The sequence below is a fragment of the Phocoena sinus genome, chromosome 1, assembly GCF_008692025.1.
Source record: "Phocoena sinus isolate mPhoSin1 chromosome 1, mPhoSin1.pri, whole genome shotgun sequence".
NCBI lineage: Eukaryota > Metazoa > Chordata > Mammalia > Artiodactyla > Phocoenidae > Phocoena > Phocoena sinus.
In genome coordinates, this window is record NC_045763.1 from 18,306,384 (window position 1) to 18,319,088 (window position 12,705).

A 12,705-nucleotide genomic window follows, 5' to 3' on the forward strand; every position below is an offset into this window, starting at 1 on the left:
AAATCGTCCCAACTCTGCCACTACTATTAACTGTATGAGCTTGGGTATGTAACTTAGCTGCTTTTAGCCTCAGTTACCTCATCTGTAAAATGGGATTAATCCCACAGGGAACCTACCTTGTGGGATTGTTCTCAACGTGAAATGATGTACTGCTCGTAAACAGCTTATCAAAAGGCCAGCAGGTGCCAAACTTAATAGATGTTAGCTAGAATTAAGAACTCAGGTTCAGGGGCAGAGCAGGGGCCTATGCCTGAGTCCTTCCACTGCCCACTCACTGTCCTGGATCCCTTGTACTTGGGAGACCTGCCGCTGGACAGTTCAGGCACCCACAGCCCTGGCACAGCTCAAGGATATGGTCTTCGATTTCTGATGCCATCTTGTCACAGTTGACCCCATAGTCCTTGTAATCGTCTAAAAGAGATTCGGGAAACACAGACATCAGCTGGAGATGACCTTGGCAGTGAGGCCTGCTTGGACAGGGGATTCTAACATCCTGTACCACTTTCAGGGTGCTGAGAAAGACCACCTCTCCCTGACCTTGGGAAGCCCTCCCTCCCCCATCCCTGGCCCAGGCCCTCTCACCATCCGCCTTCAGGGCTGCAGAGAGCATCTCCACACACTTGTCCCGGACAGAGTCCCCCGTGAGATAGCAGGGCGCCAGGACGCAGACAGAGGGGGCAAAGGTGGGGCTCGAGGGGCTGCTGGGTGTTCTGGGAGTCTCTCCTTTCGATTTGCCACTGTTTGATCTGAGGATGAAAATCAGTAATAGACATTTTGACATTAAGTGAATAAAGCATTTACTGAGCACCATTCTAGATGTTTTTATGGATGATCTCCTTTAATCCTCATAAAAAACATATGAGGAAAGTACTATTTTTTTTTGGCTGCACAGCATGTGGGACCTTATTTCCCCGACCAGGGATCGAACCCGAGTCCCCTGAATTGGAAGCGTGCAGTCTTAACCACTGGATGGCCAGGGAAGTCCGGAAGGTACTGTTTTAGGCACCTGACAAGGATCATCTCATTTAATCCTCCTAACAACCCCATGAGATCTGTACTATACGTAGCCCCATTTTAGAGTTATATTTTAAGTGCATTTTAGAGAGATGCATTTAAAATAATATGACAGGTCACATACCTGGAAACCAGAAGAACCAGAATTGAAACCCAGAGGGTGAACTCTGGTACCCAGGCACTTAGCCAACCACTGTGCTCTACTGAGAGGTTACAGAAAGTGTAACGATGCCAATAACTCTATCATCCACCAGGCGCCATGCTAGCTGCTCTCTCTATCTGCTCTCACAGAACCATCTATTCACTCATTCAATAAATATTAGGCACCTATTTTCCAGGTACTGTGCTAAGAACAAGGGATAAAGCAGACAAACCAGAAAAGTTCCCTCACTAGAGTCCAGTGAATAATGAACTCGCCACCACTTAAGAGAATTGTCTTTAACCATGTGCCAGGAACTGTGCCAGGCACTTCAGGAGCATTTTCTAATTTGATCCTCACAGCAGTCCTTGGAAGTAGATACTGTAAATCATCCCCGTTTGCAGATGAGGAAACAGTTACACTCCTGAGATCTGCCTAAAGTTACAACGCTAAGATTTGAACCTAGATCTACCTGGTTCCAATGTCTATGCTCTTGTCTCCTATGATACACTGCCTAAGAATGATCCCATTTTGGTTTTGGCTTAGAAGACCACAAATATATATGAACTGGAAGGATAACCATGTGTCTTAGCTCGGGCTGCCATAACAAAATACTATAGACTGCATGACCTAACAGAAATTCATTTCTCACAATTCTGGAGACCAGGAAGTCCAAGATCAAGGTGTTGGTTTATTTGGTTTCCGGTGAGAGCTCTCTTCCTGGCTTGTAGACAGCCTCTTTCTTGCTAAGCCCTCACGTGGTGGAGAGAGAGAGCAAGTGAGCTCTCAAGGTGTCTCTTATAAAGATGCTAATCCTATTGGATCAGGGTTCCACCCTCATGACCTCATTTAACCTTAATTACCTCCATAAAGGCCCTATCTCCAAATCAGTCAGATTGGGGGTTGGGGCTTTAACATATGAATTTTGAGGGATCACACATATTCAGACCATAACACCATGTTAATAGCAATTATCTCTCTGAGATGGGATTATAGGAGATTTTCATTCTCTTCTTTCACTTATACATATTTTCTAAGTCTTCTATAAAGAATATATCTATTGATACTTTTGTCATGAGAAACACTTTTTTTGTTTGTTAACATTTGACAATCGTGAATGGTCCCTCTGTGCTGATGGCTCAGACCAGAAGCTTCCTGTCTTCCTGTTCTCAAGAAGCCGCCAGCAAAAGGTGGAAGCAACCCAAGTGTCCATCAGTAGATGAATGTACGAATAAAATGTGGTATATAACACAATGGAATATTATTCAGCTATAAAAGGAATGGATTTCTGAAACATGCTACAACTTTGAAGACATTACGATAAGTGAAGTAAGCCAGATACAAAAGGACAAATATTGTAAGCGGCCACTAATATGAAGTACCTAGAGTAGTCAGATTCATAGAGTAGAATGGGGCTGGGGGAGGAGAGAACGGGGAGTTATTATTTAAAGAGTATAGAGTTTCAGTTTCAGATGATGAAGAAGCTCTGGAGATGGATGGTGGTGATGGTTGTACAGCAATACGAGCGTACTTAATACTAGTGAAGAAGATGCTGGGCTTCTGAAAACTCAAGCCCGAGAAATTGTGCCTGGGAGTGAGGCTGGCCGAGTAGCTCAAGCTTCCCAGTGTTAAAAACCTGGGGTTACAAGAGAATCCCATCTGACAACTTGCTGAACACTGATCAGTGTGAATTCTGCCGTCTGCCTCCTCGTCCCCCAACTTGTGCTATTTGTCCTAACCTTGGATCCCCTCTGTCACCATAGATACCCTTGGACCACTGAGAGTTTTGTGTTCTCTGGAGCCCTGAGGTTCCTCAAAGTTGTCTCAGTGCTGCCACAGAAGTGGGGTGGTCTGAGGAGGGAAGGCTCTCCCCTTTTAAGGTTTATGGGTTTTTTTTTCATAGTTTCCCAACCTGAGATTGAACCCAGACCCAGGGCAGTGAAAGCACCAAGTCCTAACCACTGGACCACCAGGGAACTCCCAAGGTTTACATTTTGAATTCCCAAAAATTTTGTCCGAAGGGATTCCTTAGCTTTTATTTTTTTTAATGCAGTTTGAACTTTACTCTTCTAGATTAATTTACCCTGGATTCTACCCAGCTCTGTCTGACAAGTGGGTTGCCTGGCAGCAGAGCACAGGGAGGGACAGGGAAGCTGAGATCCAACCAGCTCTCTCCTGTAGTCAGATTTCAGCGGGAGTAAAGGTGTGGGTGCGGGAAGGCTGGGAAGGGTATAAACTCTAAAGTCTAAGGGCTGCCTGCGACCAAAATGAATCCCCCTGCACCCAACCCTGGTCTCAGTCCCTGGGCTCTCACCTGCACAGCCACAATCGCCCCAAAGCTGGTCTCCTCTTGCCCTCCTTACAATCTACTTGCCACACAGCAGCCTGGAGGGTTGCTGATCCCATTGCTCCCCTGCTTCTGACCCTCTAACAGCTTCCAATCATTTTCAGCATAAAGTCAAACTCCTCACCATGGCCTCCTACCCTCCCCCTCTACATCTGGCCCCTGTCTCCCCTGCTGACCTAATCTCATGCCCCACTCCCCTCACAGTTCACTGAAGTCCCCCACTGCACTGCTGCTTTCTGTTTCTTAAATACACCTATCACTCCCACCACAGTGCCTTTGCACTGGCTGGTCCCTCCTCCTGGAAGTCTCTTCCTCCTCCAGCTTTTCCTACAACTGATGACTGGTGCTTTCCCACCAGGCAGGTCTCAGCTCAAACGTCATATCCTCAGGGAGGCCTTCCCTGACCACCTCAGCCAAGCCGACTGTCCTGCCCTGTAACTCTCTAGCACATGACCTGATTTCTTTCATTCACAGCACTTATCCAAGTCTAAAATTAACTTGTTTATGTGTTTATAAACACTGTCTGCCTCCATCTCCAGATTACAGGTCCCAGAGTATGAGGACCCCATCAGCTGGTTCACCACTGTCTTCCAGCACCTGTGACAAGGCTCTAGGTAGACACATGATAAATCTCTGTCAAATGAATGAATAGATGAGGAATTGAGGGAGTTGGCCACAAAGAGATGAAAGGCACATCCAGGGCTCTAGACAGAGCTGAAATGGGCGGGGGCAGGTCCTGTTTGGAAAACCAGCTGCCCCACTTCTCTAGGCTTAAGAGAGGGATCTCCCTCTGAGCCAGCATCTGTCAACTCCCACAACCTGGGCCAACCCATCTCCTACAGCTGGGATGGAGCCCCAGATTCTTCCTGGTGCTGCCCTTCACTGACCTGTGTGCCCATCACCACATCCTCAATGTCTAGCACTCACAAACGGGGAGCCACCAGGAGTCAGTAGCACACTGTTTGGAAGGAGGCATAATAGTAAGAAACATTAACAGCAGTTGTCATTTTGGGGACAGCCACACTGGGATGGTATATTTATTAAGAACCCAGGCCCCAGAGTCAAACTCCCAGGTTCAGTGTCCGACAGCAGCACCTAGTAGCTATTTGACCTTGGGTCAGTTCCTTAACCTCTAGGTGCCTCAGTCTTCTCACATGTAAATGGAGAAAACAATAGTACCCACATTACAGAGTTGCTTAGAAGAATAAAGCACCTAAGGGAGTTCCAGACACAGACTGCTTACAGAGGTTGCCACATTAAGTGTGAGTATTATTACTAAGCATTGCGCATCTACTGAGTACTCATTTGGGTTAGGGATGGTGCTAAGCATTTCGTTATCTCATGTGATCCTCACAGTGACCTTGAGAGGTGGGGTCATAGTTATCCCCATCTTACAGTTCAATAGACTGAGGCTCAGAGAGTTGAACTGACTCTCTCAAGGTTATCCAACTTGCAAATGGCAGAGTCAGACCACACATCTAGCTCTGCCTGCCCCTCCAAATTCTTTTCAACACATCTCACTGTGTCTCTAAAAAGCGCAGAGTTTTCCAGAGTCCCCTTACCTGGACCAGGCTGGGCTGCCTGCTGTATTTTCCCCCCCGCACCTTCCTGGCAAGGCACTCCCAGCCTTAGTCCCTCCTCTTGGCTAGGAGCTGGCTGGCTGGCTGGGATTCGTGTCTGGACGGCATATCAGGCAGCCACGCTCACTTTGCTTTCAATACACATGATTGGGAACTGCGCCAAGCTGCAGAGAGGGCATCATCGGCGGGGGCGGGGGTGGGGGTGCTGGATTTGTCGGCAGCTTCCTTCTGCTCCCCGGATGTGGCAGTGCCAGCACCAGCCTGTGGTCTGACATCACCAATTCCTTAAAAAATCCTCCTGCCCCAGGACTGAGCAGAGGCCCCTGGAGGCCCGTCTTGCTGCTCCTATGCGCCACCTCGAGGGCATTTTGGTTACTGCACCACCACCTTGCCGAAACTGCTCGGTGGGGGGAAAACAAAAGTCAACCGATTAAGACAAATGGTCCCAAGGGCAGCTGGCAAAGCGCAACCTTATTCTCTGTCACAGTGGTGGCCTTTGTGGTCTGTCCCCTGGTACTCCAGCTACAGTTCCCCGAGCACCATGCTCACTCATACTGCCACACCTCTGCACGTGCCATTCCCTCTGCCTGGGATGCCCTCAGTCGGCTTGTCTACCAGGCAATTCATCTTTCACTTCTCAGCACAAATACTCTCTCTTCCCTGAAGTCTCCTTTGACTTCTCCAGTCATGTTGAGATACTGTGTTCCCAGTATGCGTTATATCTTCGAAAAACAAGCATTTTGGTGTCTGCCTCCACACTAGTGATTAGCTGTGTGAAGGCAGAGATCGTGAGTTTATATCTTTGCCTGGCTTTAGAGGCCACAAACTGGTGGGCTACAGATGTGTTTTGTTTGCCCTACTGTGTCTTAGAAAAATCTGAATATGTTGCCAATATATAAAATTGAGTGTTTCTTATGAAAATCGAATTGGCCAGCTTTCCTTTAAAAATTGGAAGGCATGGCACTCTGGGCCTGCATTTCCATAAAAGCATCAACCAGCTGGGGTTGGGTAGCGGGTATCCCCTTCAGACGGGCAGGTACTCTCCACTAGTCACCCAGTGTGTAAACATGCCCTTGACCCCTGCGGGATGTTGAGTTTGCAAGAAGGTGCTCAACAAATATGCTTGTTGAATGAATGAATGAATGAGAAAGATAAAATAGAGAGGTAGGGAGTGCAGGAAACAGTCTGGGGAGTGGATAAAGTGAATTCACAAGACTTGCTTCTCTTCCTTTGGGTTGCCCACCCCCAATACTGAACCAGCAAGAAATGGCACAACTACTGGAAGGCCAAACATACTCTGCTTGACTGACCTTCAGAGAAAGAATGCATTATGGGAAGGGTGCCAAGAGACTTCCAGGCCACAAGGCAAAGTAAGGAGAGGAGCCTGAAGGTATAAATCCTTACACAAATGCCAAACGTGTTTATTATAACATCGAACCCAGAAATGGGTTAGTGCTCAGTGCTTCATTTTCGGATAGGACAGTCCTTCTTTATGCAGGGCCGTCCTTCACATCCGGGACATTTAGCATCTCTGGCCCCTGCCTACTCAATTCCAGTAGTGCTCTTCTCTTCCCTCCCATTATTACATTATATTATAGACCAGATGTTTGTGTCTCCCTCAAATTCATATGTTGAAGCCCTAACTGCCAGAGTGATAGTATAAGGAGGCGGGGCCTCTGAGAGATTATTAGGTTTAGATGAGGTCACGAGGGTGGGGCCCCATGATGGGATTAATGCCCTTATAAGAAGAAGAGAGGGCTTCCTTGGTGGCGCAGTGGTTGAGAGTCCGCCTGCCGATACAGGGGACACGGGTTGGTGCCCCAGTCCGGGAAGATCCCACATGCCGCGGAGCGGCTGGGCCCGTGAGCCATGGCCGCTAAGCCTGCGTGTCCAGAGCCTGTGCTCCGCAACGGGAGAGGCCACAACAGTGAGAGGCCCGCGTACCGCAAAAAAAAAAAAAAGAAGAAGAAGAAGAGAGAACACAGACTGAAAGCTCCCTCTCTCCGTCATGTGCAGTCACAGCGAGAAGGTGGCTGTCTGCAAGCCAGGAAGAGGCTGCTTTAGAACCAGAATGATGCTGGAGCCTCAATTCCTAGGCCTCACCCATGGCAGACGTTGCTAACTGACTACAAAACTCCTTTCTTCTGACGTAGGATGCAGCCTCAGATTCGCTCTCCAAGCACTCCAGAGAGCCTCCACTCAATGGCTGGAGCTGGCACTCGGCTGCCAGGGTGGGGTGATGCAACACAGCAGCCCCATCAACATCCCGGACCTGTTTTATCTTCATGAAACCTTAAACGACCTAATATTTGCGCCTCTTCTTTTCTTTCCAATGTCAGTCTTACTGGTGCGTTAGGCCTAACATACCTGGGCAGCTCCCACACATGCTCCACTAGAAGCCAACACCCTTACCACTCCCTCTGGTCATCCCAGCATCCAGTGCGGCCCCTGGACCTTAATCATTTGCCTTGATAGACCTCTAAGCCACTTCCTGGTCTGCCTTGCTCTCCCTTCGCCCTGCTTCTCCTGCTCTGACCTCTGACCTCCCTCCTGGACGACAGTTCATACTCCTCTCTCCATCCACAACCTCTCCTTGGTGATCTCATCCAGGTTTGTGGCTTCAAATGCCATCTACACATTAATGACTGAAATTTATATTTCCAGCCCAGGATTTCTTCCTGAATTCCAGCCTCGTTTAAGCTATTGCCTATTCAACTTCTTCACCTGAATGATTTATACACCCCTAAATCCAACATATCCAAACCTGAACCCTTGATCTCCCACCTCAAGCCTGATGTACACACAGTCCTCCCCATACCAATCCATGGCGACGCCATCCTTGCAGACGCTCAAGTGAAAAGTCCTGGAGTTATCCTGTCACGTATTCTTCTCTCATACCCCACATCCAGTCCGTCAGAAAATCCTGACCGCTCTCCCTTCAGAATATACCCGGGGTCCCCCACTTCTCCCCACATCCACTGCTGCCACTCTGATCCAAGCCCCCATCATATCTTGCCTGAATTATGGAAACAGTCTCCTGGCTGGTCTGTCTGCTTCTGCCCCTGGCCCTAACAATCTAGCACAGCAGCTAGAGGGATCCTGATAAATTCGGTCATAGAATTTCCAGGCTCAGCAGCCTCCAGTGGCTCCTGTTTCACTCCATCTTCCAACTCCCCCCTTCGCTTATTCACTGCGGACCCACTGGCCACCTCACTGCTCCCTGACCCTGCCAGGCACACTCCCACTTCCGAGCACTTGGTTTGGAATGACCCCGATGTCTGCCAGGCTAATTCCTTTAATTTCTTTCACCTCCTCAACGAGGGCTCTCCTGACCACTGCAGTGACCATCCTTCCCCAATCCCCCTCACTCTGCCCTATTGTTTTCCAAAGCATTTATCACCTTTTGAACCATCGTGTGATTTACTTATCATATGTATTACCTGTCTCCCCCATGAGAAAAATAGGCCTCATGCCTGTGGGGATTTTTGTTTCTTTTGTTCACTGCTATATCCTTGGCACCTAGAACAGTTCTTGGCACATAGTAGGCCCTCAATAAATATTTGATGAATGAGTGACTTGATGATTTAGGGTAGATACCCTAACTAGTTCTGCCCAAGCCCTGAGATCCCAGTCCAGGTACAGTCTCTCAAGACCCGTTCTTCTCATTGGGTTCGACTTGACCTTGAGAATGTTCCCCAAACAGTGATGGGGCAATAGTGATTGGTCAGCCACCCCAGTGAAGGAGCCACACCTCTGATTCAGAGGCCCACCGAGTCTTACTGTGTGGTCTTAGAAATCAGAGGCAACATAAGATATGACGTTTCCTCCTCTCCCCTGCCTCGGGCTTCCTCCAGTAAAACAGAGAGAGACAAACATGCTGAACAGGACTGCTGGGGTGGAGAAGTCCATGGTTTCCTTTACCTTTCCATCGATGGCCTTTTTGGAGAGGAGGTGGCCGAAGACTTGGAGTCCACAGAGTCTCTCCTGAAAGAAAAGAAACTGGAGATGAGATACTCTCGTAGGCTAGCATGAGTACTGGTCTAGAGAGCTCAGAGGCTGGAGAGAAGGCATCCTGGAGCCAGGCCTGCTGCGCTGAGGATGACGAAGCCCACCTGGGCCACAGCCGCCTGGGAGTGAGAGCTCCGGGAGGTGCTGGCTGGTCACCCTCCCCTACCCTCCATTAAATGAAGTAATACGAGGGAAGGAAACCAAGATCTGCCAAGCACCTAATACGTGTCAGATATGTTACACGTGTTATGTCATATGTTACTAATTATTAATAACTAATTCTCAGCAGGCCCTTCCTCCTTGCTGACAGGCAGGCCTTGGCTAGCTGGAATCAATGGATTGGAATTCCTGGGATTGTCAATTCTCATGAGGAGCTGGAGAAGAACAGCTTCAGACTCTCCTGTGGGCACCTTAAGAGGAGGAGAGAAGCACGTGGGCCTTGGAGCTAGAAGAGCTGGGTTTAAAACGGCAAGTGAAAAAGTAGGATACAGGACTTTGCTAGTGGTCTAGTGGTTAAGACTCTGTGCTTCCGCGGCAGCGGGGCACGGGTTTGATCCCAGGTTGGGGAAGTTTCGCATGCCACACCAGTGCGGCCAAAAAGATAAAGAAAAAAGCAGGGCACACATTTAGATGCATACTGTGTCTTAAGTCAGGCAAGAAAAGTAATGCTTAGGAGGGGAAAAGATGAAAAGAAAATACATCCAAATGCTAACCATGGTTATATCAGGGTGATGGGATTAGAAGGGAAAAGTTTCCCCCCATTTTCCAAAATACATGTAGCCAGTCTTTATACGGTAGAATGCATTTTCCCCTTTTTTTGGTTTTATCATTTTAATCTGCTTGTAAATTGTAACTCCCCATGTCACTTACCCAGCTCTCCTTTTTATTTATTTTTAAATATTTATTTATTTATTTATTTATGGCTGCATTGGGTCTTTGTTGCTGCACGCGGGCTTTCTCCAGTTGCCGTGAGCGGGGGCCACACTTCATTAGAGTGCGCAGGCTTCTCATTGCGGTGGCTTCTCTTGTTGCGGAGCACGGGCTCTAGGCACGCGAGCATCAGTAGCTGCGGCACGCAGGGCTTAGTAGTTGTGGCTCGCAGGCTCCAGAGTGCAGGCTCAGCAGTTGTGGCACATGGGCTCAGCTGCTCCACGGCATGTGGGATCTTCCCAGACCAGGGCTCGAACCCGTGCCCCCTGCATTGGCAAGCGGATTCCCAACCACTGCACCACCAGGGAAGTCCCCCAGCTCTCCTTTTAATTCCAGCACAAGTATCACCTTCTAACAGACTATTTGTTTACTTATTTTATGCATTGTCCGAGCACCTCTCATGTAAATTTCGAAAGAGCAGAATTTGGTGGGTTTTGTTCACTGCGGTGAGCGCTGTCTCTGCTAAGCCCACGTCATTCCTTGGGCACTCCTTCTCCCAAGTCCACTGGGGCCCAAGGGCTTCCTCCTGCAAAATCCCCTGGGCCTCTGCCCCAGGGAGTTCTCCATGCCAGCCAGCGCCAGCAGACCGGTAGGCAGGAAGTGCTGGGGAGTCAGCCCCAGGAGCAGCCCTCAACCAGACACGTGGAAATAGGTGGGCAAATACCCCAGCTTCCTCGGCCCTCCAGAGGGTGAGTTGAGGTGTGTTCTCCACTGCTCTCCAGCGGGATGTAAGCCCTGGTGACCCAGGGCAGTTACCTGCCCACGAACGCACCCTGTGCCAGTTCCCTTCCCTTCCCTGTCTCACTTCCTCACTCCTCTGTCTGCATTTCCTGAAATCACTTCCCAAATAAGCCTCTTGCACTTGAATCCGTGTCTCAGGGTCTGCTTCTGGGAGGCCCAATCTAATATATTCAACTGACTTCTCCCGAGTGAACAGAACAGTGCCTGGCACACAGTAGGTGCTCTATAAATGTTTGTTGCTGAATGCTATGAAGTCGAACAGTAAAGAAATATTTTAAAAAGTGGAAAAAGAGGGCTTCCCTGGTGGTGCAGTGGTTGAGAGTCCGCCTGCCGATGCGGGGGACACGGGCTCGTGCCCCGGTCTGGGAGGATCCCACATGCTGCGGAGCGGCTGGGCCCGTGAGCCATGGCCGCTGAGCCTGCGCGTCCGGAGCCTGTGCTCTGCAACGGGAGATGCCACAGCAGTGAGAGGCCCGCGTACCGTAAAAAAAAAAAAAAAAAAAAAAAAGTGGAAAAAGAAACCTGCCCAGAGGTAACAACTGTTAGGTTTAATGTCCTTCCTCCCAAATCTTTTTCTACACGCATACAAACATATATGACATTTCTCATTCTAAAAAGGGAGGCAACGACGACTTGACTTGTAATCCCAGTCCTGCCCCTGGGCAGGTCATGTTCTCTGAGCATCGGTTCCCTCATCTGTCAAATGGAGAGTAAAGGACCTATGTTTGGGGGCTAGCTGGGAAGAAGAGTTTAGATCATTAACATCCCTACAGCAATTCCCACCACAAAGCTGTCCTCCATACTCCATAATCCTAGGTATCTGATTTCTGGTCTTCCAGATTATGCAAGGTTCCTGCATGGATTTCCAGCTCCCATCTCATCCTCCAGGTGGTCCGGGAGACAGTGGGTGAGGAAGGTTCAGGGGCCAGCTCTAATTATCCTGTGGACCAGACTCATCCAGCTCTGGACCTTTGCCCCAGCTTAAACACAGGGAGAGGCAGCAGAAAGGGAGAGGGGCAGAGACCCTCCTTCACATGCCCCTCCAGTCCCGCACGGGGCCCTGGGAGTTCCTCTGCAGGGTTCCTCCCCGAGTGCCCCATGGGGATGGACAGGTGCAGGCAGAGCCGGAAGCTGAAATTCTTGCAGCGGGAGAAAGGAGGGAAGATGTGAGCCTCTCCCCACAACTCCCGAGACTCCCCATTTTCTGGCCCTTCCTCATTGCTTTTCCTTTCAGAACAAACCAGAAATATTTCGCAGTTTTTGCAAATGATTATGAAAACTATTCAGGAACATGAGAAAATGCCTAGAATATACTAGGAAGATAACTGAACAGGGACGTAATAGTTTGTAGACTCTGCCTACAGGAATTGGGAAATTATGTATGTAAGAAGATCAGGACAGGGAGGGAAGAGAAGAAAATGAAAGCTGTTTCATTTGTCAGAAGTGGCAAACTGTGAAGAAATATTTTAAGTTCTTACTTTACATTTTACTAATGTGGTTATACTGTTTATATAATAAATAATGATAATGAATTGTCATTAAGAAAACTAAAAAGAAAGGAAGTTCATCAACTGAGCTGAAATAGGACCCCTGCCCACTAGATTCTCCCAGCAAGGTGGGGGGACCACTGTCTGCTCAGCCATGGTGACAGCTTCATCTCATAGCTCCAGCTGTGAAAAGTGAGCTGGCATTAACAATTCAATGCCCCAGGATGTTGTTATCTGTAAAATGCCGGTTACAACACAGTACATACAGTGAGGTCCCAATTTTATTAAGAAAATACAACTCTATGTTCTTAAAAAAGATGAGAAAGATATACATCAAAATGTTAACAGTGTTATTTGTTATTTTCTTCTTGTGTTTGACTTTCTAAACTTTTTATAAAAATGTGACTCACCATTGAAATAAATAAATATATTATGTGAAAATGCTACAAAATAGAATGT

At 48.4% G+C, this 12,705-nt stretch overlaps 1 protein-coding gene across 1 annotated transcript in view; it reads right to left on the bottom strand.

Annotated features, from left to right (window-relative positions):
• The window catches only part of TCEA3 (transcription elongation factor A3), a 36,234-nt gene that overhangs the window by 13,098 nt on the left and 10,431 nt on the right, over positions 1–12,705 (bottom strand). Inside the window, exons 5-7 of the mRNA XM_032622408.1 lie at positions 9,002–9,064; positions 583–746; positions 355–411 (exon numbers count right to left, since the gene is read on the bottom strand). Of these exons, the coding sequence (XP_032478299.1) occupies positions 355–411; positions 583–746; positions 9,002–9,064 (284 nt within the window). The remainder of the gene's footprint in view (positions 1–354; positions 412–582; positions 747–9,001; positions 9,065–12,705) is intronic.